Genomic DNA, 21,855 nt, shown 5'->3' with positions numbered 1-21,855 from the left:
TTTGCTAGACAAGCCCTGTTTATTATTTCTCTGTGTAGATTAACAGTAAAGGAAACACAGATAACTTTCAGTTATTTATTGTAAAATAAATGTGTCAATTCATGTGTAAAGCAAGCTGCTCGGAGATAATTGAGTCTTTATATTTTAAGAGGGCTTTCTCCACCCTGGCTTCCGGAAACCCGCACAGCTGCTGCCCAGGCCCCGCGCTGGCCTGGCCCGGGCCTCTGGTGCTCCTGCCCCCTGGCCATGGCTGCACAGCGCTCTTCCAGCCCTTCCACGCCCCCCTGCTGCCCCTCAGGGTGTGCTGGCCCTGGCCAGGCCCTGGCAGGCGGCAGCTGTTCATCCTTGGGACTCTACCTCTAGCTCTGGCCACCCAGGCTTGGTCATGTCCAAGTTGAGGTGGCTGTCAGGGTCTCACATGCCTAGGACCAGCAGTCTGGGTGGAATGGTCTCTGGCTTGTTGGGGACCAGAGTGTAGATGGGCAGAGGGAGGGTCTTTGGTCTTGCGTTCTATCAGGACAGGAGGTCTTGTCTTGTCTAGTCTTTTCTCTTTCTTGCTTGCTTTCTTGCTTGCTTTCAGATTTATTTATTTATTTGAAAGTCAGAGTTACACAGAGGCAGAGAGAGAGAGGTCTTCCATCTGCTGGTTCACTCCCCAGATGGCCATAACAGCCGGAGCTGCGCCGATCTGAAGCCAGGAGCCAGGAGCTTCTTCCGGGTCTCCCATGCGGGTGCAGGGGCCAAAGGACTTGGGCCATCCTCCACTGGTTTTCCAGGCTATAGCAGAGAGCTGGATCAGAAGTGTAGTAGCCGGGACTAGAACTGGCACCCATATGGGATGCTGGCACCGCAGGTGGCGGCTTTACCTGTTGCACCACAGCGTCGGCCCCTACATTTCCTCCTTCCCTTCCCTTTCCTTCCCTTTCATTTCCTTCATTCTTTCCTTCTGTTAGATTTATTTATTTGAAAGGCAGAGTTGGGGAGGGGGGAGAGAGAGGGAGAGAGAGAATCTTCCATCCGCTGGTTCACTTCCCAGATGGCTGCAACAGCCAGGGCTGGGCTGAAGCCAGGAGCCAGGAGCTTTATCCCACGTGGGTGAAGGGCCCAAGCACTTGGGCATCTTCCACTGCTTTCCCAAGTGCACTAGCAGGGAGCTGGACCAGAAGTGGAGCAGCCGGCACTCAAACTGGTGCTCACATAGGATGCTGGTGTCACAGGTGTGGCTGCTTAACCCGCTGTGCCTCAACACCAGCACCAAGTTCTTCATGTTTCTTAAGACCCTTCCCATGGCATTCTCTGTGATGGGCTAAGACCCACCCATTGAGAAAGAGACAAGAGCCCACCCGACCCTGGGAAGGGAGGGGAGACACAGAGAGCAGGTGTCCCTGAGCCGTTGCCTGGGAGAGCGTTAGGGGACTTCGGGGTGTTTGGTGTTTGAAGGCCACGAGCAGCCCCCTGCCAGCCGCAGGCATGTGGCTGGACCTTCCAAGCCTCTGTTCCCTCCTGTGTGCATGAGCCCAGTGCCGGTCGGATGTTTATGACTTGGGCGCCCGGCAGGGTGGGGCAGGGTGGGGCAGGGTGGGGCTGGAGATGTTAGCTTTTCCTTGCTGGCACTTTGTTTTCCTTAGTGAGAAGTAGACTGGTCTCCTGAACTTGGGCTCCCTGCTAGGGTTGGGGAGGAGCCCAGAGTCCCCCACTCTGGGGCAGTGTCAGGAGACAGGCGTGCGTCACGTCCCCTCCTGCCTTGTCACATGGCCGTCACATGGTGGCTTCTCTTTGCTGGGGAGGGCCTGGAAGCTTGGATGTCAAGGGAGTGGGGGGTTTTGCCTCTCTGGGGAACATCCTGGTGCCCTCGCTCCCTGCTGGCTGCCCGGTCACTTGGCTCTTCTGGGCCTTAGTTTCTTTGTCTGCACCTGCCCTTCAGCGTGACGGGATGGGGCAGGGAAACCCCCCCCACCCCAGCACGGGGTCAGGCCTGAGGTAGAGGACCTGGACTGGAAGCTTCCAGAAAGCAAGCTCTCCGTAGTCAAAACCGTGAGCGCTCACCCGAGACCCACTTCTCAGCCGTCCCTCCAGACCCTGCCTCCGAATGCCCACTGGGCAGCTGGGGTGGCGCGGCGCAGGGTCCAGGCAGTTCGGTTTCTCCTGTTGTCACCCTCGCACCCCTGCAGGAAGCTGTGCAGTCAGCAGTCAGCTGTCACTCACCGCTTTGCCTCCTCGTCCCCGCCCCCAAACCCAGAATGTCAGTTTCCTGCAGTGGTGCAGAGGGCTGGCGGCCAGAGGCAGGAGGTGGCAGATGCCCCCGGTTGGGAGGGGCAGGCGGGCTGCGCTTCCATGTAGCTCCTGCTTTATCCGTCTTTGTGTGGGTCCCAGGAAGGGCCAGGGATGAGCCTGGGGTCCCAGGGCGCACGGCGTGGGTGGGGGCTTTGTTTGGGGTCCTGGTGACCATCGCTAAGCACAGCGTGCTGGGGAGAAGGCCTCTGGGTTTAAGGCTTTGATGATGTTTGCTTCCGATTTTTTAAAAATAAAGTAAATGCAAAAAAAAAAAAAAAAATAGTAGCTCGGCCAGTGGGAGAAACGAAAGGACTTGGCTGTATGCTGGAAAGTGGAGATAAACCCCTCACAGGTTGTCTTAAAAAACCTGCATCTGATCTTCTTAGAGTTGTGATTTTTCCCTCCAAATTAAGATTAGTGAAATCCGTGTGCGTTGTGGCATGGATTATCTTTTTTGCTGTTATTAAATCGTGGCTGCTAATTACTAGTTCTGTGTGCATCGAGGCGTGATGCGGTGTTCTGGGCTGGGCCGGGGGCCTGGCTGTGTGCACAGGGCTGACCCTAGAGCTTGGGCACGGCTGGAGGGTGCAGGGGAACCAGCCAGTACCCAGAGCGGCTCACCGTGCAAGGTGCTCGTCCTGCCAACTTCACTCTTCAACCTTGGAATGGGCATTTCCGGCTCACTTTGCGTTGGGCTCAGAGAGGTTAAGGGACTTGCCCAAGGTCACGCAGCAAAGTAGAGTTGGCCGTGGGTCTGCCTGGCTTCCTCTGGTGGCTTCTAGGGAGAGGTGCTCTTTACTCTGCCTGGCTGGTGGGGGGTCCTGGGGGCAGGCACTAGTGGGACCCCAACCCAGGTGGTCTTTGAAGCCTCCCCTAGATCTGACCTTTGTGGGGACGGCCCAGAGGGCTGGACCCACCACCTGTGGCACCCTCCCCTACTTTCCTACTGGTGGAGATTTGGGGAGGTGCAGTTGAACTTGAACTCAGATGGGCCTGGCCCGGTGTATACGTACGGATTTTTTGCTGTATTTCGTATCTGTTGTTGCGTTGTTTGGCTCCCCTTGCATGCTGACACTTTGCTGTATTTTGTGGGACGTTGGTTTTGCCACAGACTTTGCTGTGTGACCGTCGCCTCCTCAGTCGCAGCTTCCTATAGGACGAGAGAACGTTCCTCTTCTAGGCTGCTTGTAGGATTGATCCTGACAGCGTGGAGAAAAGGAGAGAAGACCCGTTGATTTTGGTGCCGCGTTGGAAATGCGTGCGCCATTTCATGATGCCTCTCTCTGACCTTCCAGAAACCCCCTGGCCTAACTGGATCTTAAGGCTCGTGACCTGTTTGTACGCACTGGGAGGCCTTGCTGGGATCCACAGGCAGGTTCCGGCCTCTGGGCCAGGCTGGGAGACTCTTGCTGCCAGCCCCTCCTGGTCTCAGCTGCCCAGGGCCTGAGCCTGCGTCACCCAGCACTGGCAGAGCAGCTCAGGACTGGTGACCTTGGGGCGTCCCCGTCTCCTCTGTGGTCCAGGGCGGTGAGCGAGGTATTCCTGCCCTGCTGGCCTCCCGGGGAGGCTGGGGACGGAGCCTCCGTGTGAACCGGGAGCAGTGTCGGCGGTTACACCCCGTGATGCCTTGCTGAGCTGTGGTTATCGGGTTTAACAAGAACAACAAGACCAAAAAAAAAAAACTGGTCAACAAAACGGGGCGCTTCTCCCTTGGTGGGGTGGGGCCTTCCTTGTTGCTTCCCTGCTTCTGGGGCGATGCGGACCAGAGGTTGGAGACTTGGGCATTCTCATCGTTAGGTTTTTATTTGACAGTAAATCGTTAGCAGTTGACTTAAGTTTTTTATTAGGCTTTTGACAGGTTTTTTTTTGTTGTTGTTATTGTTGTTGCTAATTTTCATGCCTGACTAATGCATAACCAGCAGCTCCAGGATCTGTTCCGAGTGGGCTCTGGGTCACTCATCGACCTGAGTGGGGCAGCCTGGCCGTCGCCCCCGTGCCCTGGGTCCGCCTTTGACTGTAACCCCTGCTAAGGAGGCCTCACATACGTGACGGCCACTGTTCTCTGGTGACTGTGAGGTGGGAACCTGAAGCACAGTGCGTTTGGTTCTTTGCCCGAGGTCGCACGGCGGTGAGCCGGGGGCCTCGGGTCTCAGCCTGGACAGTCCTGGCGTTTACCCTGCCGACCAGGGCTGCCGTGGTCGCGGTTCACTCTAGGTTTCCATCTACCGTCCCCACTCCATGGGGCCGGGACACCACGCGCTGGTTTCATCTGGGGTTGGGGGTGCAGCTGAGTCGCACAGGTTCGGTCCTTGCACAGTCACCTCGAGAGTCGGCAGCTGGGCTGTGCCTGGACCTCCCACGGAGGCACTGGGTCAAGTCCGTGGGAGCCCAGGCCCCCTGGGAATGGGGAGGCCTTTTATTTTTATTTATTTATTAGAGAAGTAGAGACAGAGAGAGCCCCCACCTGCTGGTTCACTCCCCAGAGGCGTGCAGGGGCTGGAGCCGGAGCTCTATCCAGTCTCCCAAGCACCTGCTGCCTCCCAGGGCGCACGCCAGTGGGAAGCTGGAAGCAGGCTCCAGAGCTGGGATTGAACCCAGCTCCCCCCATTTGGGATGCAGGGGTCTTCATGGCTACACCCAGCACCTGTCCCCGACTGCACGGTCTTTCTGTTGTTGGCAGACCATCAGTGGTGTCCACACCGAGGAGGAACCTCCACGGGGGAGCTGGGGGGGACCAGGACAGGGCCTCACCCTCTCGCCACACCTGTGGATTGGGCATTGACTGCCACCTGTGGCTGTGCATCTCCTGTCGAGCTGACACACCCACCCCCTACCTCGTTGGGGCTAGTGGGCCAGTGACCCGGTCAGATGCTGGTGACACAGGTGCAGGATTAGCCAGTGGGGGTGGGGAGGGGCTGTGGACTCTGGCCTGAGGCAGACTTGCTGTGTGCCTCGAGTGGGCCCTCCCATCTCTGGGCCTGAGTTGAAGAGTGGTCGGGAGCCACCGGTGGTTTCCAAGGGCTGCAAGAGCCAGGCAGCGGGTGTGGGGGTGTGGGAGGCCGTGGCGGCCTCCGTCTGAATCTGCTTCCCGCCCTGCAGCCCTGGTGTTTCAACCGTTTCTTTCATTTTTTTTTTTTAAGATTTTATTTATTTATTTGAGAGGTAGAGTTACAGACAGTGGGAGAGAGAGAGAGGTCTTCCATCCGCTGGTTCACTCCCCAAGTGACTGCAACGGCCAGAGCTGAGCCAATCCGAAGCCAGGAGCCAGGAGCTTCTTCGTGTCTTCCACGCAGGTGCAGGGGCCTAAGCACTTAGGCCACCTTCTACTGCTTTCCCAGGCCATAGCAGAGAGGTGGGTCAGAAGAGCAGCTGGGACTAGAACCGGTGCCCATATGGGATGCTGGTGCCGCAGGTGGAGGGTTAACCTACTGCACCACGGCGCCGGCTCCTCAACGGTTTCATGTGCATTGGGCCTAGGAAGTGAGTTTTCTCTGAACAGTTCTACTAAAACGTCAGCCGAGGTCTTTGTGCTCCGAGGGCGATGGTTCTGAGAGGTTGACAGGGTTGACACAGGGTCTCTGCAGGGCCCAACCCTAATGTTGGAGCTGACAGTTTGGTAATTGTCAATATTATTTTGTGAAGAGTCCCCCCCCCCCCCCCCCCCCCGCCAAGGCCCCACAAGATCTGGCCCCGCCCTGGCCCCACACCTGTCACAGGGCGGGGAGCCTGCACGGCTGCGCGGGCCTCCTTTCATTTTGTTTTCAAGTGGGTTTCCTTGGGGCCCCGCTGCTGGCTTTCATCTGGAGTGGCTCAGGAGGAGGAGCCTGTGCAGAGGGGCTGGGAGCCCACAGGGTGGAGGTGGGGGGGGGGCTGGAAGGAGTGGGGTGGGACTACGCCTTACCTAGCCACTGCCTGGGGACACTGCCGCCTGCTGCGCTGGAGCTGGGAGCCTGGGCACTCAGCACCATGGCATCTCGTGGCAGGTGAAAAGTCAGCGGCTCTGCTGGCGCTGGCCACACAGACCGCAGCTGTCCGTTCGCCCCCTCCCCAAGGGTGACCCTCCTGGCCCAGGACCACACTGGATCACTGCAGATGTTTGGTCCAGGAGCAGTGCCTGGCAGCTTCCCCGGGCCTTGGGGTTCCTGGTGTGGACAACAGGGAAAACGGTGTGGGTCACTGTGCACCCAGGAGGGACCCCCCCCCCCCCCCGCAGTGCACAGCGCCTGCGGCCTGGAAACCCTCCCCCACATCCAGTCCAGGAAGCCCCAATGCCCTCCTAAATTCAGGTGCCAAAGGCATCCTCAGAAGCGGAGGAGAAGCCCTGCCTTATGTGGCCGGGTCCTTCCCTGGGGCTGGGGGCCAGACACTACCTGTCCGGGGCTCCGTGGCACCATTCAGTCTGGATTCTCCTTAAAGAGAAAGCCAGGCAGCCCCCTTCCAGGACCCCTCCACCTACGGGCAGCGGGGCTGGGAGCGCTGGGGGCGCCGAGACCCCACAAAGCCAGGTTCTCCAGGGCCCTGTCAGGCGCACTCCCCTTCCAGAGCCGGCCAAGGAAGGCACCTGGACAGCGGGTTTTCCTCGGGTCCTCGGCTTGTAGAACTTGCCTTGCCCTCGCGGCGACTGTATCCACGGGTACCAAGGAGTAGGGTCTTGTCCCGACCTGGCCTCTGTCTGGGGGGCGAGGGGACCCGGAGGATGAAGTGGTCGGTCGGGGACAGCTGTGGGCGCACGGTGGGCGGCAGCCAGGTTCGAGAATGGCGGGGAGCGCGCCGGCCGGTCGATGTCTGGGGGGCGGTAGCCCATGCGCCCCCCGGGGCCGGTCGATGTCTGGGGGGCGGTAGCCCACGCGCCCGCATCTCTGTGCCCCAGCCTGTGCTCCGGCTGCACAAAGCCGGGCGCCCCTGCCTTCCCACCAGTGCCAAGCCTCAGCGGCCGCAGCGATGCCGCCCGAGGTCTCCTCTCACCCCTCCTCCACCCCTCGCAGGGGACCTCAGCTCCTCTGGCCCAGCCGGCAGGGGACCTCCAGGTGCTCCCGCATCGCCAAGCCCGGGCGCACAATGGCCTTCCTGGAGGCTGGCGGCGCCGACCCCGGCCCCGGCGCGGCGCTGGACGAGGGGAGCTTCCACCCTGCGTGGGCCTGGGCCCGCTCCGGCCCGCGGCGCTTCTCCACCGCCTCTCAGAGCCTGGCCTGCGCCCGCGGCCTCCAGCCTGCGTCCGGGGCGCGCAGCCCGACGCCCACCGGCCACCTCTTTGCCTGCCCTCCGGGACCAGCGGCCGCTGCCTCGCTGATTGTGCCTCCCCGGGGCGGGAGGGCAGAGGGGGCTCCGGGCCCATGCATAATTCGAGGGCTTAATGGGCCAGCTGCCCGAGCGGGCGGAGGCGCAGCTGACCCTGCCCGCGTCTGGCCTCGGCCGCGCGGCGCGCCCCTTTCTTCCTCCTCTGACAGCTCCCCTCCCCCAGGCCCGGGTCCGAGGAAGGCGGGGGCGGGGGTGGGGGTGAGTCGAGGGGCCAGCCGGGGTTGGGCGGGAGGGAGGGAGGGGGCTGCCTCCGTGCAACTTTTGCTTTGGGGGCGGGGGCGTGCGGCGAATCGGAGCCACAGAGGACCCGGCTCGTCGCCGGGTTGGAATGCAGGTCTCCCGGAGCAGAGTGCAGCCCTTGAGTCTTTCTCCTGAACCCCTTCCCCCCCAGCTCCCCCGGCGGCCCCCTGGCGGCCCCCAGCCTGGCAGCATCCCTGCGAGCACGCCCCTGGCCCGGGGCCAGCCCCCTTCCCTGGCAGCACGGAGATGGATGGAGGCGGAGACCCAAGGTCAAGGGCGGGGAGCCCGCCCGGGGCCCCTTTGTGCTCTCGGGGCCGCCCCTCCCCCGCCGGCCCCTCTCCCCCTGCCGGGTGCCTGGGCGCGCACGCTGTTGAAGGACCTTCCCTGGCTTCGGGGTTGCACTCCCCGACCCCTGGAAAGCCCCGCCCGGGGCCTCAGGCCAGGGGCGGCTCTGCTCCCCGCGTCCTGGGTCCTCCCCGCCGCCGCCATTGTCCTGGAGGCGCCCACTGACCTGGGCGCTGGGCAGGAGGGTGCTGTGCCGAGTCCCCTTGCACGTCCTGTGGCCACTGGGGAGACAGGCCTGGCCGGAGGGGGGTGTCTGGCATGCGCTCAGCCCGCCTTGGGAGAAGGAGCCGGGTTTTGCCGAGGGACATCCCTGGGGCTGGGATTTAACCCTCTGGGGACGCCGGCGCTTGCCAGGCTGTGTGGGGATGGCACCCTCCATAGAGCAGGACACAGAGCACCAGGAATCCCAGGAACACGCGGCCGTCCTCCCTGGGAGAACTGGCCTGCACGGGGTCACCTTGCTAGCACCCTCCCTGTTTTTCCTGCTTTTACGTTGGCCTTGGGTTGTTTAAGGGTCCCAGGGACCCCACGAGGCAGGACTTGCACCCCCAGGGCACCCACCTCAGAGTCCTTCAGGGAAGCAGCATTTTCCCAAAGCTGTTCCTCCGGAAACGCAAATACACGCTGCTTGCCTGTGGAAGATTTAAAAAAAGTTTGCCTTTGCGGTGACAGCTTTTCTCAGCCAGGCTGGGAGCCGCAGCTCCATTTGCCATTATTCGGAAATAAGTCTGAACCACACAGAATAGATTTGCTGTAACAACAGGCAAGGTAGTTAAAAAATCTGTATATACATATATATTTGTGATTTGGGTCCAAAACAGCACATTCTGTGCTCTTCCTTCTAAGGTACTGTGCAAACAATGCCTCCATGGCGTTTTGAGTGCGAGTTGTTAAAAAAATCTCAGGTTGAGCGAACCTGAACTTTGAGCTTCTCTGGTGGAGGGATCTGAAGGTATTTGTCAATTTGTTTTCTGAAAGCCCTAAAGGACAGGTAACCGGTTCAACACTGAGAACTCAGAGCGACTGCCGGTCTTGGGCGGGGAGGGTTTCCTATCTGTCTGGACTCGCTGTTGGGTTTCTCACTGTCCATTTAGAACAGTTCCAACAGGACGGAATCCGCCTCTGAGGCTGGGAGTGTGGGTGAAGATCACGCCGCGGCGTTCGTCTGGGCCAAGACGGAGAGGCAGATTCTCCTGTGTGATCCTGGAGTCCTTGGCAGAGACAGTGTGTGTGTGTGTGTGTGTGTGTGTGTGTGAGCCTCAGGAGCTCCCCCTGGGTCTGTAGGGTTCCTTTCCAGAAATGACATTGTGGAGATTTTTGGAGACAAGGTGTGTGTGTGTGTGTGTGTGTGCGCACACGCGTGTGCATGTGCGGGGTAACTGCTCATGCTTTGCTGGAAGGCGAGGTGCCTGTGGTTGGCGGACTTGCTGGCTGTTGCACTGAGAGGCGGCGGGCGGTCATCTGTGTTCTCCGTATCTTGACGACCTGATGGTGGCGTCGATCCCGTGGGCTGGGCTGGGCTGGGCTGGGCTGGGCAGAGTGGTGGAAGGCTCTTCTCCAGGTCCCTCCTGGAGGGAGGCAGCATGGTGGGCTGCCTGAGACCTCAGCCCTGAGACCCCTGGGCAGGGCCAAGGCCTGGAGCAGCCTGGGAGAGATGTGCTTTGAAATGGGGGTGGGGGAAGGGCTTAGGAGCTTCAGGAACCTTGCTCTGAGCCGTCCAGGCTTTCTTACGCGATTCTCTGGAGGAGCAGCCCCTGGGTCCCAGTTGGAAGGTCGGGGAACACCGGCTGTTGCTTGGAGTGGCCAGGGCCATCGCAGCGTGGGGCCACCGCGCTGCCCGACCTTGACCGTGTGTGCTGCCTAAGCAGCCCAGGGTGCGCTGGTGGCCTCTTCTAGGAAGTGGCAGGAAGGCAGGGGGATTTCACAGCCATCAGAACCTGGAGACAGTTGCTGGGGGTGGCGTGGGGGCGGGGCGGGCAGTGACTCCCAGAAGGGCCGGGATCAAATGGCTGCTGGGATAGGATGTCCTTTTTAATGCAAGGGAGGAAGAATTAGGGGCTGGGGGGTGGGCAGGCTAAGTGGGGAGGACTTGGGTTTTCAGTTTGGAAACCCAACACCAACAGGAAAGCCTCCTCGGTGGAGCCCATTCATGGTGGCGGTACCACAGCGTGGGGGGGTCAGTGGTGGGCACGGTCACGTGACGCGGAATCCCCCGTGGTGTCCTTGCCCTTGACCTGGGCGCACAGTAAGAGGGGTGTTCCTGATCCTGGGACCCTGGCCCCAGCAGCGCCGGCGTGTAGTCTCGGACCGCAGACCGCCCTCACGCGCGTGTGCACGGTGTGGCTGGTGCAGGTGAGGAAATTCTCCCTTCCCTTTTGCTTCCCGAAGCCCGGCAGTCCTGCCCCCGGAGCGCACAGCTGCCTGCCGAGGATCGGCACCCGCGCCGGGGAATCGGCAGGCCGCCGGCGGGCTGTTTTCCTTCCAAGAGGCTCGGTAGCTTTTGTCTGGCAAATGCTGGGTGACCTGCATTAGATTTGTGATAGGGGTCGCCTCTGACAGGGCCCCAAGTCTCTGCTACTTAGAGAATATGGACGCTGGCCTGATGCCTCGGGTTTGTCTCCGCCTCCCCTCCCAGGGCCGGGCCAAGACCTGCGGCGGGGGTAGGGGAGTGTGCCTTCTCCCTGCTCCACGGGGGGCCTTGTTCCCTGGCATGGGCGCTGGAGTGAGGAGGTTGAGGGATGGCAGATACCCCGAGCCTGCGTTGCCGAAGGCTTGGAGCCAGCAGCCGTCTGGCGCTCCTTAATTGAATACAGGTCTGAGTATACTCCGTGTGGGCATGCTAGGGTGGGCCGGGAAGCCGGTGATATTTACCCCCTGGCTCCCGGTGGCAGCTGCGAACCTCCCAGCCGACCGGCCGGCTGCTCCTCCGTCCCTCCTCCCGGCCCACGTGGTTTGCAAAAACAGGTAGGGAAGTGGGCTCCGAGGTCTCAGGACTCCCATGTAAACAGCGCGCGTGTGAGCTGGAGTTGCATCTTTTGTTCGCGGCAGCTCGTTAATTAACCAGCAGATTAGGGCTGCCTTCTCTGACACGTGTGTACGTGCGTGCGTGCGTTCTGGGGCCGAAGATTCTCAGTCTCCTGGAGCTCCGAACCGAACCGGGCCCGCGTCCTCCTCCCCACGTCCTCCGGCTCCCTCCCACCCTCCCCTTGGGCCCCAGTGGGCTTCAAGTTGCGCGGAGGACAGCCACGTTAAACACAGCTAAATAAATCATGTTTACGCTTGGCATTCGTGCCAGTGAAAAATCTGTTGGCTGTTTTTACTTCCTTATTTCTCGGCATTTGTTTCCTACCTGTTTTTGAGCACATGCCCAGAAGTAGTAGTTTTGTCAAATGAGGGGGTGACGCCAGCCAGCCGAGCTGGCTGCCAAGGAAGCTGCTGGATTTTGCAAAACAGAGTGACGTTTTTTTAGTGACACTGATGTTTTTTTCAAAGAAATTAGGATGTAGAATAAGGGTATTAAAATGCACTTAGGGGAAGGGGGAAGAAAAGCCCCCCAGTCACGCTCACAGCACAGGGCCACGGAGCAGGCAGGGCAGAGCAAGGTCTGATCGCACGTGGCCGCTGGGAGGCTGCGGGAGGCAGAGGCACTGCCCTGGGCCCGGGAGCTGAGCCCGGGTCCCTTCGCCTCCGTCCCGAGGCTTCCTTTGGGCTGCCGTTTTGGGGATGGGCTGCGACGGTTTTTCTTTCGGCTTCCGCGTCTGTTCCGTCTCTCAGCCCCCTGAGCGGGGCTTTCGGAGCCTCCTTCTCTGAGGCCGCAGCCCAGAGCCTTGCCCTCACCTGGGCTTGGAGCTGGCAGGCTCCGAGGCTGCACCGCGTGTTTATGCAGCGGCCTCCATCCCCTGGGGCGCTTGTGGCCCACCAGGTTTTGGGGGGAGGGGCCTGCGAAAAGTCGTTTTCATAATGGAGGGCCGCTGGTTGGGCAGAGAACTTCTTGGTAATCACAGATGAAGGCTGAAGGTTAGAAAAAAAAAATAAAAAAAAGAAAAAGTTCCCAAAGCCAGTAAGTGGCTGATAAACAGTGGGCACCGCTGGAGGGAGACCAGGCCTGTGTGACCATGGCACCCTCGCAGGGCTTCCCCAGCGAGTTCTGGGTGGGCTTCGGCCCATCAGCCCTCCGTCTGAGACTGCCCAGGCCAAGAAAACAAGAAAACAAACGACAACAAAAACCCAAATCCAAGTCGGCGCTGTGATCGCCCAGGTTCTGGTGGGAACATCCGGCTGAGGCCTGTGCTGCCGGCTGCTTTAATTACATTAACTACTCGTGGCGGCACCAGCCTCGGCCGAACGTGCGCCGGGTGCAGCGGCCCTGGGAGCGTGGCTGCCTGGAGTGGCGAGGGGCAGCGTCACCGGTGTTCATGCGCGCCCGGTCTTTATTAAATCAATGCCGCGAAGTGTTAATTTTTACAGATTTTGTTGTGCACACACACCACACGGCACCTCTGGCGTGGGCCGGGATGGAAATGGATTTCACGTCAAAAGCCGAGTTGGAAGGGGGCACTCAGACGGCCTCCCCAGAAGGAAAGCCCTGATGCTCTCGCTGTCAGATGCTGCCCGCGCTGAAAAGACGGCTTGCAATATGTGCGTTAAATGCCATCTACATACGGAAGACTCAGTTAAAGGAGCTACTTAGTGGAAAGTAATTACAGGCCTGCTCCATTTTTCAGGCAGCGACATTTGAGACTGGGCTGAGAAACATAAAGGGGCCATAGAAGGGTTTTGCTCCTGCGTGATGTGAGCAGTGCGCCTCGCTGTTCTAGAATGTCCATTAGGAGAAGGTAAAGAGGAATGGGGGCCGAGGGCTGCAGGATTCGGCCATCAGCAAAACCCAGGGAGAGCTGGATTTTTTTTTTATTATTACAATAGCAGAGATTGATTGCTTGTCGTGAAAACAAGATACACATTTCAATTATAGCAGGAGTCCCCTTTTTTGCAATTTGATTTTTCTTTCTTTTTTAACGTCTCCCCACCAAGTTTATTTCCGTTCCATCTAAAACCAGAAACCCCGCTGGCCCTGCGGGCGCCTGTTCCTCTGCTGCCCAGATGGAATTTTATGGTCTGATCTTAAGAGGGTGGCACACGCTTAACACTCTTCAGATCCGCACCTGACACCTCGGCCGCCTGCTCTGGGCCGGGCGAGCCGTCACGTCACCGTCACCTCCGTCCCCTCCTCGCTGGGCACTCCATTTTCTTTACTTTCTTTTCATTGGCTGGGCCGTGTTGTTTTCATTCCTGATTCCCTGGGATTCTCACAGGCCAGACTGCCCGCTTGTATTGATCGCGTCACGCCGTCTGCACGTGGCCGCCGAGCAGAAGCCGGCGTTGGAGTTTATGGGACCGCAACTTCCTGAGCGCGCCAGTGTGTATGCATGTTTTTCACGCGCGATGCCGGGTACAGGGGGTGCCGAGCGGCCGGGAAAAGCGCGCCTCATTTGCTGCGCGGTGTAGACGCCCAGTCTGAAGGCGCGTTTCCCGGGTTAGACTCTGCACGTGATCTGTGACTTCTGTGATGACTGTGGATTCCCGGCTCTGAGTTCATGGAGACACGGGGACGTGGGTGCGGCGTGGCTGGCCAAGCTTGTCACTGCGGCATGGCCACTGAGTCCTGTCTGGAGGAGGCCTGCAGGGCCCTCGCTCGCATCCAGGTTCCTCATGCTCGGAATCCAGAGGGCTGCAGCCATCTTTCTCCTCGTGCTTGCAGACTGCCTGGTTCCGGTCCGCCCCGCTGTTTCGTGCAGAGCCATGGAGCACGCCGTTTGCACCCCAGATGCCCCGGAAGACAGAAACGACAGCAGGATGTTGGAGGAGTTCTGTCTGAGGGCAGAGGGTACGCAGGGCAGGCTTCTAAGAGGAGGCCTAAACCAGGGAGGAAGGGGGACCTTCCCTGCTGGGTGTCCGTTAACTGCTCACTGCTGTTTGCCTTTGGCCACTGGGCTGCACCTGCCCGTGTTGTTGATAGGTGTGGGTGTGCGTGTATGCGAGTGGGGAGATACAGTCTCGCTCTAAGAGATGTGCACACGCACGTTTTTCTGACTAGTCAGGCGCGTGACTTCCCCTTCTGCTGTCCCCTGGCCTGTCCGTTCCTGGGTCCCAGGTCCCACCACGGTGGCTCTTGCCTGCCAAGGTCTCCCCCGAGGACTGGGCTTCATTTTTCTGTGCCTCCTGAAGCTGCTGCAGGTGGTGTGGTTTATCTGCCTCCCAGCAGTGGAGAGAACTCCAGGGGCTCCCCAGGAGAGAAGCGGAAGCAGGAGGCTAGGCTACCCGGCGTGTGCCCTTGCAGATGCCTGCTCATGGGCTGGAATGCTCAGCCCTGTCCACTTTACCCACGGGAGATGAGTCTGGGGTACCCCTCCCCAGGAGCACCTGACCTCCCCCCGTGCTCTCTCTCTGAAGGGCCACACAAGGCCCGGGGACATGGGTGGTGTCAGCTCACCCACCGATCCCTGGCTGGCGTGCAGAAAGGGGAGCTGGTGCAACTCAGACCATCTTGGGGAACTTGGGCTTGGCTGGCAGGTGCTCTCGGAGCCAGTGGCAGGGTGTGCCTGTTCCGGCTGCTGATTGCAAGATGTCCCCTGCGCGAGGTTGTGGGCATGGCCCTTCCCCTGCTGGGGTGCGGGCAGTGGCCGAGCGTCTGCAGTGACCGCGGTGCTGGTGGGCACGGTTTCAGGAGGGCACAGCTCAGCATGCGCTCAGAGAGGGGCTTCTTGTCTCTTCTTTGCGGCCAACCTTCTTGCAGTGGGTGTGGGGGATGCCCAAGTGTCCACCAACAGGGCCCTGGGGGTGGCCGGGGGTGGGGGTGGGGGAGGATTGTTTGGAGAGGTGGCTCAAGTCCAGAGATGCGCGTTGCCTGTGTTCCGGGGTGCCCCTGGCCAGCCCTCCGACCCCTGGTGCCTGGCACTCCACTGGGTCCCTCTGTGGGTCTGGTAGGGCCCAGCTGGTTGTTGATGAAGTCGAGGCATCCTAGTCCTTCCCTCCCCAGCCAGCTGCTCCCGAGCAGGGCCCGGCAAGCCCTTATGAGACCTCGTTTTCCCTTTTGGTTGCTCTATCAAAGGACACTTGGGCACTCATCCCCAGACCATACCCCATGTCCCCAGCAAGGGCTTGGGGACCCAAGATGGCCGCTGGGTCTGGCACGAGACACTCAGGTCTTAGGATGGGGATGGCCTTGGGGCGTCCTAGCCTCCTGCTTAGACTTTCTGGGTGTCCCAGGGCTCTAGCCAGGCCACACACCCACTGCCTCTGCGGTCCTGGCTTGGGGACCCTCCTGTACTTGTAGGCTTTCATGGTAGTTTATGGTTTATTTCACGTAAACGCTTGGGTTTTCCTTTCTGCTTTGTGTTGTTATTATTACTATTAATTTTTTATGATGACTTGAACGGCGAGTTCCAGTCTGCTGGTTCCCAGGTCCTGAGAGTTAAACCCGAGAAAAGGAAGTCACACCTGCCCAGTGAAGGAATCCATTTCTGAGGTCTCCCAGCCCCGCGTGGCTCTGAGACTGGGCCACAGGAGGGCCCCTGGGCACTGGTCTGCAAGGAGACCCAGGTGGGAGGGCCGGGTGTCCTGGATGAGTCCGGCTTAAGGTGGCGTCCACGTCTTCCGTGGACATCACCGGCAGCAAATCAGCTGTGTTTTAACTGCAGGCTTGTTTTGCCAGCTAATACTGTTCTGTGGGCTTCGGTGTGAATCTGTGGCAGGGCTGTCAAGATAGGAGTGTGGGGCCCTAGTGGCCAGTGATGGAGCCTGTGGGTTCGTGGGGGCGCCCCTTCTCAGTGGCAGTGGGGGTCCTCTCCTTTCCTGTTACACCTTCCTTAGGCGAGCAGAGCGGGGGTGGGGGGCTGGGTCCCCAGACTGAGGTCCCTAGTGGTCCCCCCCCCCCCCCCGCCTTTAGGCCCCTGGACTGGTGACCACACGTTCGGTCCGTGCCTGCCCAGGCAGCCTCACAGCTCCCTAGCGTCCTGAACAGGCAGGCTCGGATCTCATGCCTGGGGTTTGCAGGCTGAGCCGGCTTCCCCTCCATCTTCTCTCCAGCAGACCGGAAAAAGAACCCTAATTTCCCGTCGGGGCGGGTGGGGGTGGGCTGGGCTGGGGCGAGGATTCTTGCCTGGGAGCACCGCGTTTCGCTTCGTGTCCCCCCCCCATCCATAGCATTTTTATCATCCTTAAGACAAAGTAGCTGGCAAAATATTTAAGCGATCAGAAGAAATGTTTTTATTTGCCCGCGTGCGAGCTGGGTTATCTGCCTATCTTGTTTATGAAATTTGGGGCTGCCTTTCCCGCACAGAGTGTTCGCCTCTCAAATCTTCCCAGCTCCCATTTCCATATTTCTGCGCGCTTGTTCTTTGTTAATCACTTGGCAAGCGCTTATTTGAATATTAAAAATTTCTTTAATCATCAAAGGCAGGAGCGCAGTCTCATGAATATTCATATTTTCCCCCTCCTCAGACTGGATTCTAGTTCATTACCCTGCAGTAAAAGCCAAACAGCCATCAATCGCCCTCATTACAGGCTCTGGCGTTTTGATTGGCTGCCTGCTGCCCAGAGCTTTTATTTATTTATTTTTTTAAATTTTTTCCCCTTCTCCTATGAGCTGTCTGCTACCTGCCAACAACACCCCCCCCCCCAAATCAACAATGCAAGAATAAATTTCTCTGGTTGAAAAACAACTTTGCAAACTTGTCCAGCCCAGCTCGCCGCTGGCCGCTGCCTTAGTGGCCGCCAAAGCCAGCCCCCCTCCGCTGTCCCCACCCCCGCCCCCAACAACCCGGGAAAAGAAGGGGGGAGGGAAGAGCGAGAAAATTAAATAAATAAATAAAGAGGGAGAAACTTGAGCCTCAGAGATGAATATTTGTCAAGAGAGTTGACGTAAGTTTCATTTGCATAATGACTTTGTACTTCTGCATTAATAAAATTTGCATATGAAGCCATGTTAATTACTCCTGATCATGCTTTTTGCATTCATGCATAGTAATTTTCTCCGACTTGTGAGAATTAATGTCTTGGCATGGGAGGAGGGGCGCGGGGACTGTCAGGTTTGCTTGCCAGTGTCCCGCACTCGCGGGCGCTGGCCCCCTGTCTGTCCCCGGCCTTGATCTGCACCATCGGAAATGGATCCAGGACAGCACCGGCAGCCGGGAAGACGCCCCTCCCGCGCGCGTGCGGGGCGCGCAGTCTGTCCCGCCCCCGCCCCGCTCCGTTGGGGCGGAGACGCCCCCGGGCGGGCGGTGGCGGAGCCGGCGGGGGCTCTGGCGTGCGGTGTGTGCCTGCGCGCAGCGCGCATGTGTGAGCCGGGGAGCCGCGCATCTGCCGGCTGCGAGGGAGGGGAGCTGGGTCGCGGGCCCGGTGGAGGCTTGGCGGAGGCTTGGCGCGGGATTCGGCCCCGTCTCCTAGCCGCAGGTGCATTGCGGGGTTGTCCTGGAGGTACCCCGTGTCCGCGGCAGGGGCGTGGAGCCAGGAGGCGGAGCTGAGCTGGGCCTCCCTGTCCCAGGATAGGTGTGAAGTGTTGAATAATACTTGGCTTTTTTCTGAATTAAAGCAGCCTCCAGTCTTCTGCGAGGGGCAGCGAGGCAGCCAGGGGCTTCCCCGTCCCAGGCCAAGCCGAGAGGGGTTCCCTAGGCCTTGCCCTCGGCACACACACAGGTTTGTGTGTACAATAAGATTTTTTAAAAATAATAAAATAAGAATTTTTAAAAATAATATTTACTGGGCCGGCGCCGCGGCTCACTAGGCTAATCCTCCGCCTAGCGGCGCCGGCACACCGGGTTCTAGTCCCGGTTGGGGCGCCGGATTCTGTCCCAGTTGCCCCTCTTCCAGGCCAGCTCTCTGCTGTGGCCAGGGAGTGCAGTGGAGGATGGCCCAGGTGCTTGGGCCCTGCACCCCAGGGGAGACCAGGAAAAGCACCTGGCTCCTGGCTCCTGGCTCCTGCCATCGGATCAGCGCGGTGCACCGGCCGCAGCACACTGGCCGCGGCAGCCATTGGAGGGTGAACCAACGGCAAAGGAAGACCTTTCTCTCTGTCTCTCTCTCTCACTGTCCACTCTGCCTGTAAAAAAAATATATATTTACTTATTTGAAAGGCAGAGTTAGAGATCTTCATCTCTGGTTCACTCCCCAAATGGCTGCAACGGACAGGGTTGTGCCAGGCAGAAGCCAGGAGCCAGGAGCATCATCCGAGTCTCCCATGTGGGTGCAGGACCCAAGCACTTGGGCCATCTTCTGCTGCTTTCCCGGGCGCATAAGCAGGGAGCTGGATTAGAAGTGGAGCAGCCGGGACTTGAACCAGCGTCCGAATGGAGTGCCGGTGCCTCAGGCAGAGGCTGAGGTGGCTGTGCCACGGTGCAGCCCCTAGAAGGCTTCTTCAGACTCCCCCGGGGGCTTCTGAGGCTCATCTGTGCTCTGGGCCTTTGTCCACCAGGCAAGGCCCACGGCGAGTGTTAGGAGGCCCAGAACTGGACACCAATGCATAGATGATGGAGACCATTTGCTGAGGTGCCTGGCTCTGGTCAAGGCTGCCCTGAGCCTGCCATAGATGTAGGAACTGAGGCCCAGAGCCCGTGGCTGACCTTAGCTCCCAAGGCCAGGGCCAGGCAGAGGAGCAGTGGGAAGCTGGTCTCTCTGTCTCCAGGCTGAGTTGCCTTCCAGCCCATGGCTTCCTCGGCACGTCTGGTGCTGTTCTGTGTTCTGGATTTCCTGGTTGTACTTTTAAACGCTGCGGGGTGGGGCTGGCACTGTGGCATAACAGATAAAGCCACCGTCTGCAACGCTGGCATCCCATATGGGCGTCAGTTCCAGTCCCGGCTGCTCCACTTCCTATCCAGCTCCCTGCCAATGTGCCTGGGAAAGCAGTGGAAGATGGCCCAGCTTCTTGGGTCCCTGCACCCATGTGGGAGACCTGGAAGAGGCTCCTGGCCCCTGGCTTCCGCCTGGCCCAGCCCTGGCCATTGTAGCCACTTGGGGAGTGAACTAACTGATGGAAGACCTTACTCTCTTAACTGGCACGCGGCCTAGAGACACGGTGCTCACATAACGTGAATAAAGTGTGCCGCCAGGGTTTTCAGTCTGCGTACTGCTTCCAGAACGTTTTCACTGCTCCCAGAGAAAACCTGTCCTCACCACTCCACTCCCCCGCTCCGGCCCCATTCCTGGCCACCGCTGCTTTCCTGTGTCCATGGCTTTGCCTGCTCTGAACACGTGCGAGCCACAGAATGACGCGCGTGTGGCCTCCCTCGTCACCTGAGTTTCAGTTTCTGCAGTAGCCTGAGCAGTGGGTTTTTTGAGCTGCACCTCTTAGCAGGTCTCTGGGTTAAAGTTGCCCCTCCCCTGCTGCCCCGGGAGCAGGTGGACAGCCACAGGTCAGAATCCCGAAGCGGCTGTGTCCGCAGGGTGTGCCTGACCCCGACACCGCGGGCGAGCCCCCCTGGACAGACTCGGGCCCGGGTGTCCCCTGCCCCCAACTTTTTGGAAGGAGAGGGCTGTGGCTGGACAGGTGTGTCTTTCTTGCCCTTAACTCCTCCTCCTGCACATCCGTGGTCAGCTGCCTTCGCTGGACCAGCCATGACCAGCCTGTGAGTTGTTTCTGTTGGCTTCTCGGCCGTGTCCATGGTGCTGCCTCTGTCCTGGATCACCCAGAACCCAGGAGCCAGAGGTGGGATTTGGCCACCGATGGAGTGGAGCCCGAGGCCCCTCAGGCCTCCCCCACCCCACTTGGTCCTTGTGCTCAGGACCTGGGCACCCTGCTCACCCCACCGTACCAGCCCTGGAGGGAAGTGGAACACAGCCGGAGCTTGGAGATAGCTGGGTTCCACTAACAGAGCTCCCCTCCCCGGGGAACGGATGAGGGCTTTCCTGCTGAGCCCGATGGCCGTGGTGTCCCCAGCACGAATCTGCTGTCGGTTACAGGTGACCCGTGTGAAGGGGGCCCTAAGAAGGATTCGACACCAGTCATAGCCAGGGTCGAATGCCGGCTGCTGAGGGTGGGGGGCGGGTGGTTCAGGCAGGGACTGGCCAGGGCAGGCTTCTGGGAGGGAGGCAGCAACACTGGTCATGGGTGCCCGCCTTCCCTGCTGGGGCGGAGGGGAGGCCCTGCTGAATCTGGGGCTGGCCCTGCTCAAGGCTCCTTGGCCACGCCCTTCCGGGGCTGTGCCTCATAAACGCTCCTGGCCCTGGGCCCAGCCTAGAGCAGTCTTCCTTGGCTCAGACACGCTTGAACAATGTCCATGTTAGCTTTGGCCCAAGTCCCACGCCGGGGGTCTTCCCCAGTGCCCTGATGCCTCCAATCCTGGATAACATTTATTTGAGAAAACGTAGCCCTGATTCAGGAGCCAGGCACCCTGGGTTTTGATGGGCCTGGCTGCTAGGGCCTACAGTTTCCTGCTGTTCTGGCCTCAGTTTTCAGGTCTGTGCAGTGGGTGCCTGCCTGGGTGGGCGTGTTACGAAGCTCTGTGGTGTTCTGACTCGAGGCAGGCACGCAGAGGCCTGGCTTGTCCTGGGAGGGGGTGGTCTGCACTGAGCGGGGGGTGGGGGGGCACAGAGTGGGCAGACCCCCACCCTGGCGGACCTGTGCTGGGAGGTGAGGCCTCCCTGTTAAGCAGGCCGGGCCCAGCTGCCCGTCATCTTGTTGATGTTTTCTCTCTCTCTGATGCTTCCACACTCAATTATTTACCCGGGGAATTTGGGCTTCTTCACTTGTGGTTTTGGCAACGGCTTCACACAAATGTTTTGCCCTGGTGGTCTCTCAGCCATTTAAGATAAACGGCCAAAGCAAACGCAGGCCTGCTGGCCCGGGAGCCCAGGCGAGCCCCGGCCCGGGCCCCGGCTCTGCGGTTGCTGCCAGGCGGGCAGGCCACCCAGGCCAAGGCTGAGACCTTAGGAGGGGTGTGGGCAGTGCGAGGTCTTCTCGGGGAGGGGGTGGGGGCCTCGAAGCCTTCTGGAAACCTTGGGGTTGGGGTGCTGTGTGCTGGGGCCTGGGGGCTGGAAAGAAGCCCCCTCCCCACTCCTCGGCTGGTGGTCAGCCAGTGAGCAGGCCCTCCCAGGCCACTCGGAGGCACCCCAGTCCTGTCCAAACAGCCGTGGCTTTGAGCTTCCTGGCTCTCGCAGGGAGGGGTGGCCCAGATCTGGGGGGAGTGAATCCCCAAAGGGAGCCTGCTCCAGTTTGCTCTGGAATCCCTCCCTGGGGTCCCTCCCCGACGGCCCAACCTGGCAGCTGTGGTCCTGGGCCTCTCCCCAGCGCCGCTCCACCCTAAGGGCTGGCTGCAGCCCCTGGCCCGGCCCCGCCCCGCGCCCCCTGTGCAGCCCACAGCCCGCAGCCCGACTGACCAGCTTTTTCTATTGTTTTTTCTCCAGGGCCGTGCAGGCCTGCCCAGCTGCCAGCGATGGCCCCCATAGCTGCCTCCTCCTCCCACCCTCACACATCCGTGATTACTTCACCTCTGCGTGCCCTGGGCGCTCTCCCGCCCTGCTTCCCCGTGCCGTGCTGCAGCGCGCGCCCCGGCTCGGGCGATGGGCCTCAGGGTGAGGGTCAGACGGAGGCTCCCTTTGGATGCCAGTGTCAGTGGTCAGGTAATAGACGCCGCCGCGGGGGTCGGGCGGGCTCCCGGGGATGGCGGGATGTGCCGTGGGCTGAGCCGGGGCGAGGTGGGGCCCCCA

General features: G+C 60.1%; 1 protein-coding gene and 1 long non-coding RNA gene across 5 annotated transcripts in view; one reads left to right on the top strand and one right to left on the bottom strand.

Annotated features, from left to right (window-relative positions):
• Positions 1 to 21,855, top strand: part of BCL11B (BCL11 transcription factor B) — an 86,514-nt gene that overhangs the window by 15,430 nt on the left and 49,229 nt on the right. For 2 of the 4 annotated variants that reach the window (XM_051835202.2, XM_051835203.2), the window contains exon 3: positions 21,553 to 21,768. The exons of the other annotated variants lie outside the window; for them this stretch is intronic. In XM_051835202.2, coding sequence (XP_051691162.2) covers positions 21,553 to 21,768 — 216 coding nt within the window. The remainder of the gene's footprint in view (positions 1 to 21,552; positions 21,769 to 21,855) is intronic. 4 annotated transcript variants of the gene reach the window in all.
• Positions 4,550 to 7,142, bottom strand: LOC127487978 (uncharacterized). The gene is made up of 3 exons (XR_007915356.2): positions 6,836 to 7,142; positions 6,176 to 6,416; positions 4,550 to 5,879 (listed from the first exon to the last, which is right to left on the bottom strand). It is a non-coding gene; the product is annotated as an uncharacterized lncRNA (long non-coding RNA).

This window comes from Oryctolagus cuniculus, chromosome 20 (assembly GCF_964237555.1).
Source record: "Oryctolagus cuniculus chromosome 20, mOryCun1.1, whole genome shotgun sequence".
Classification (NCBI taxonomy): Eukaryota; Metazoa; Chordata; class Mammalia; order Lagomorpha; family Leporidae; genus Oryctolagus; species Oryctolagus cuniculus.
This window is presented reverse-complemented; position numbering and strand designations above follow the sequence as displayed.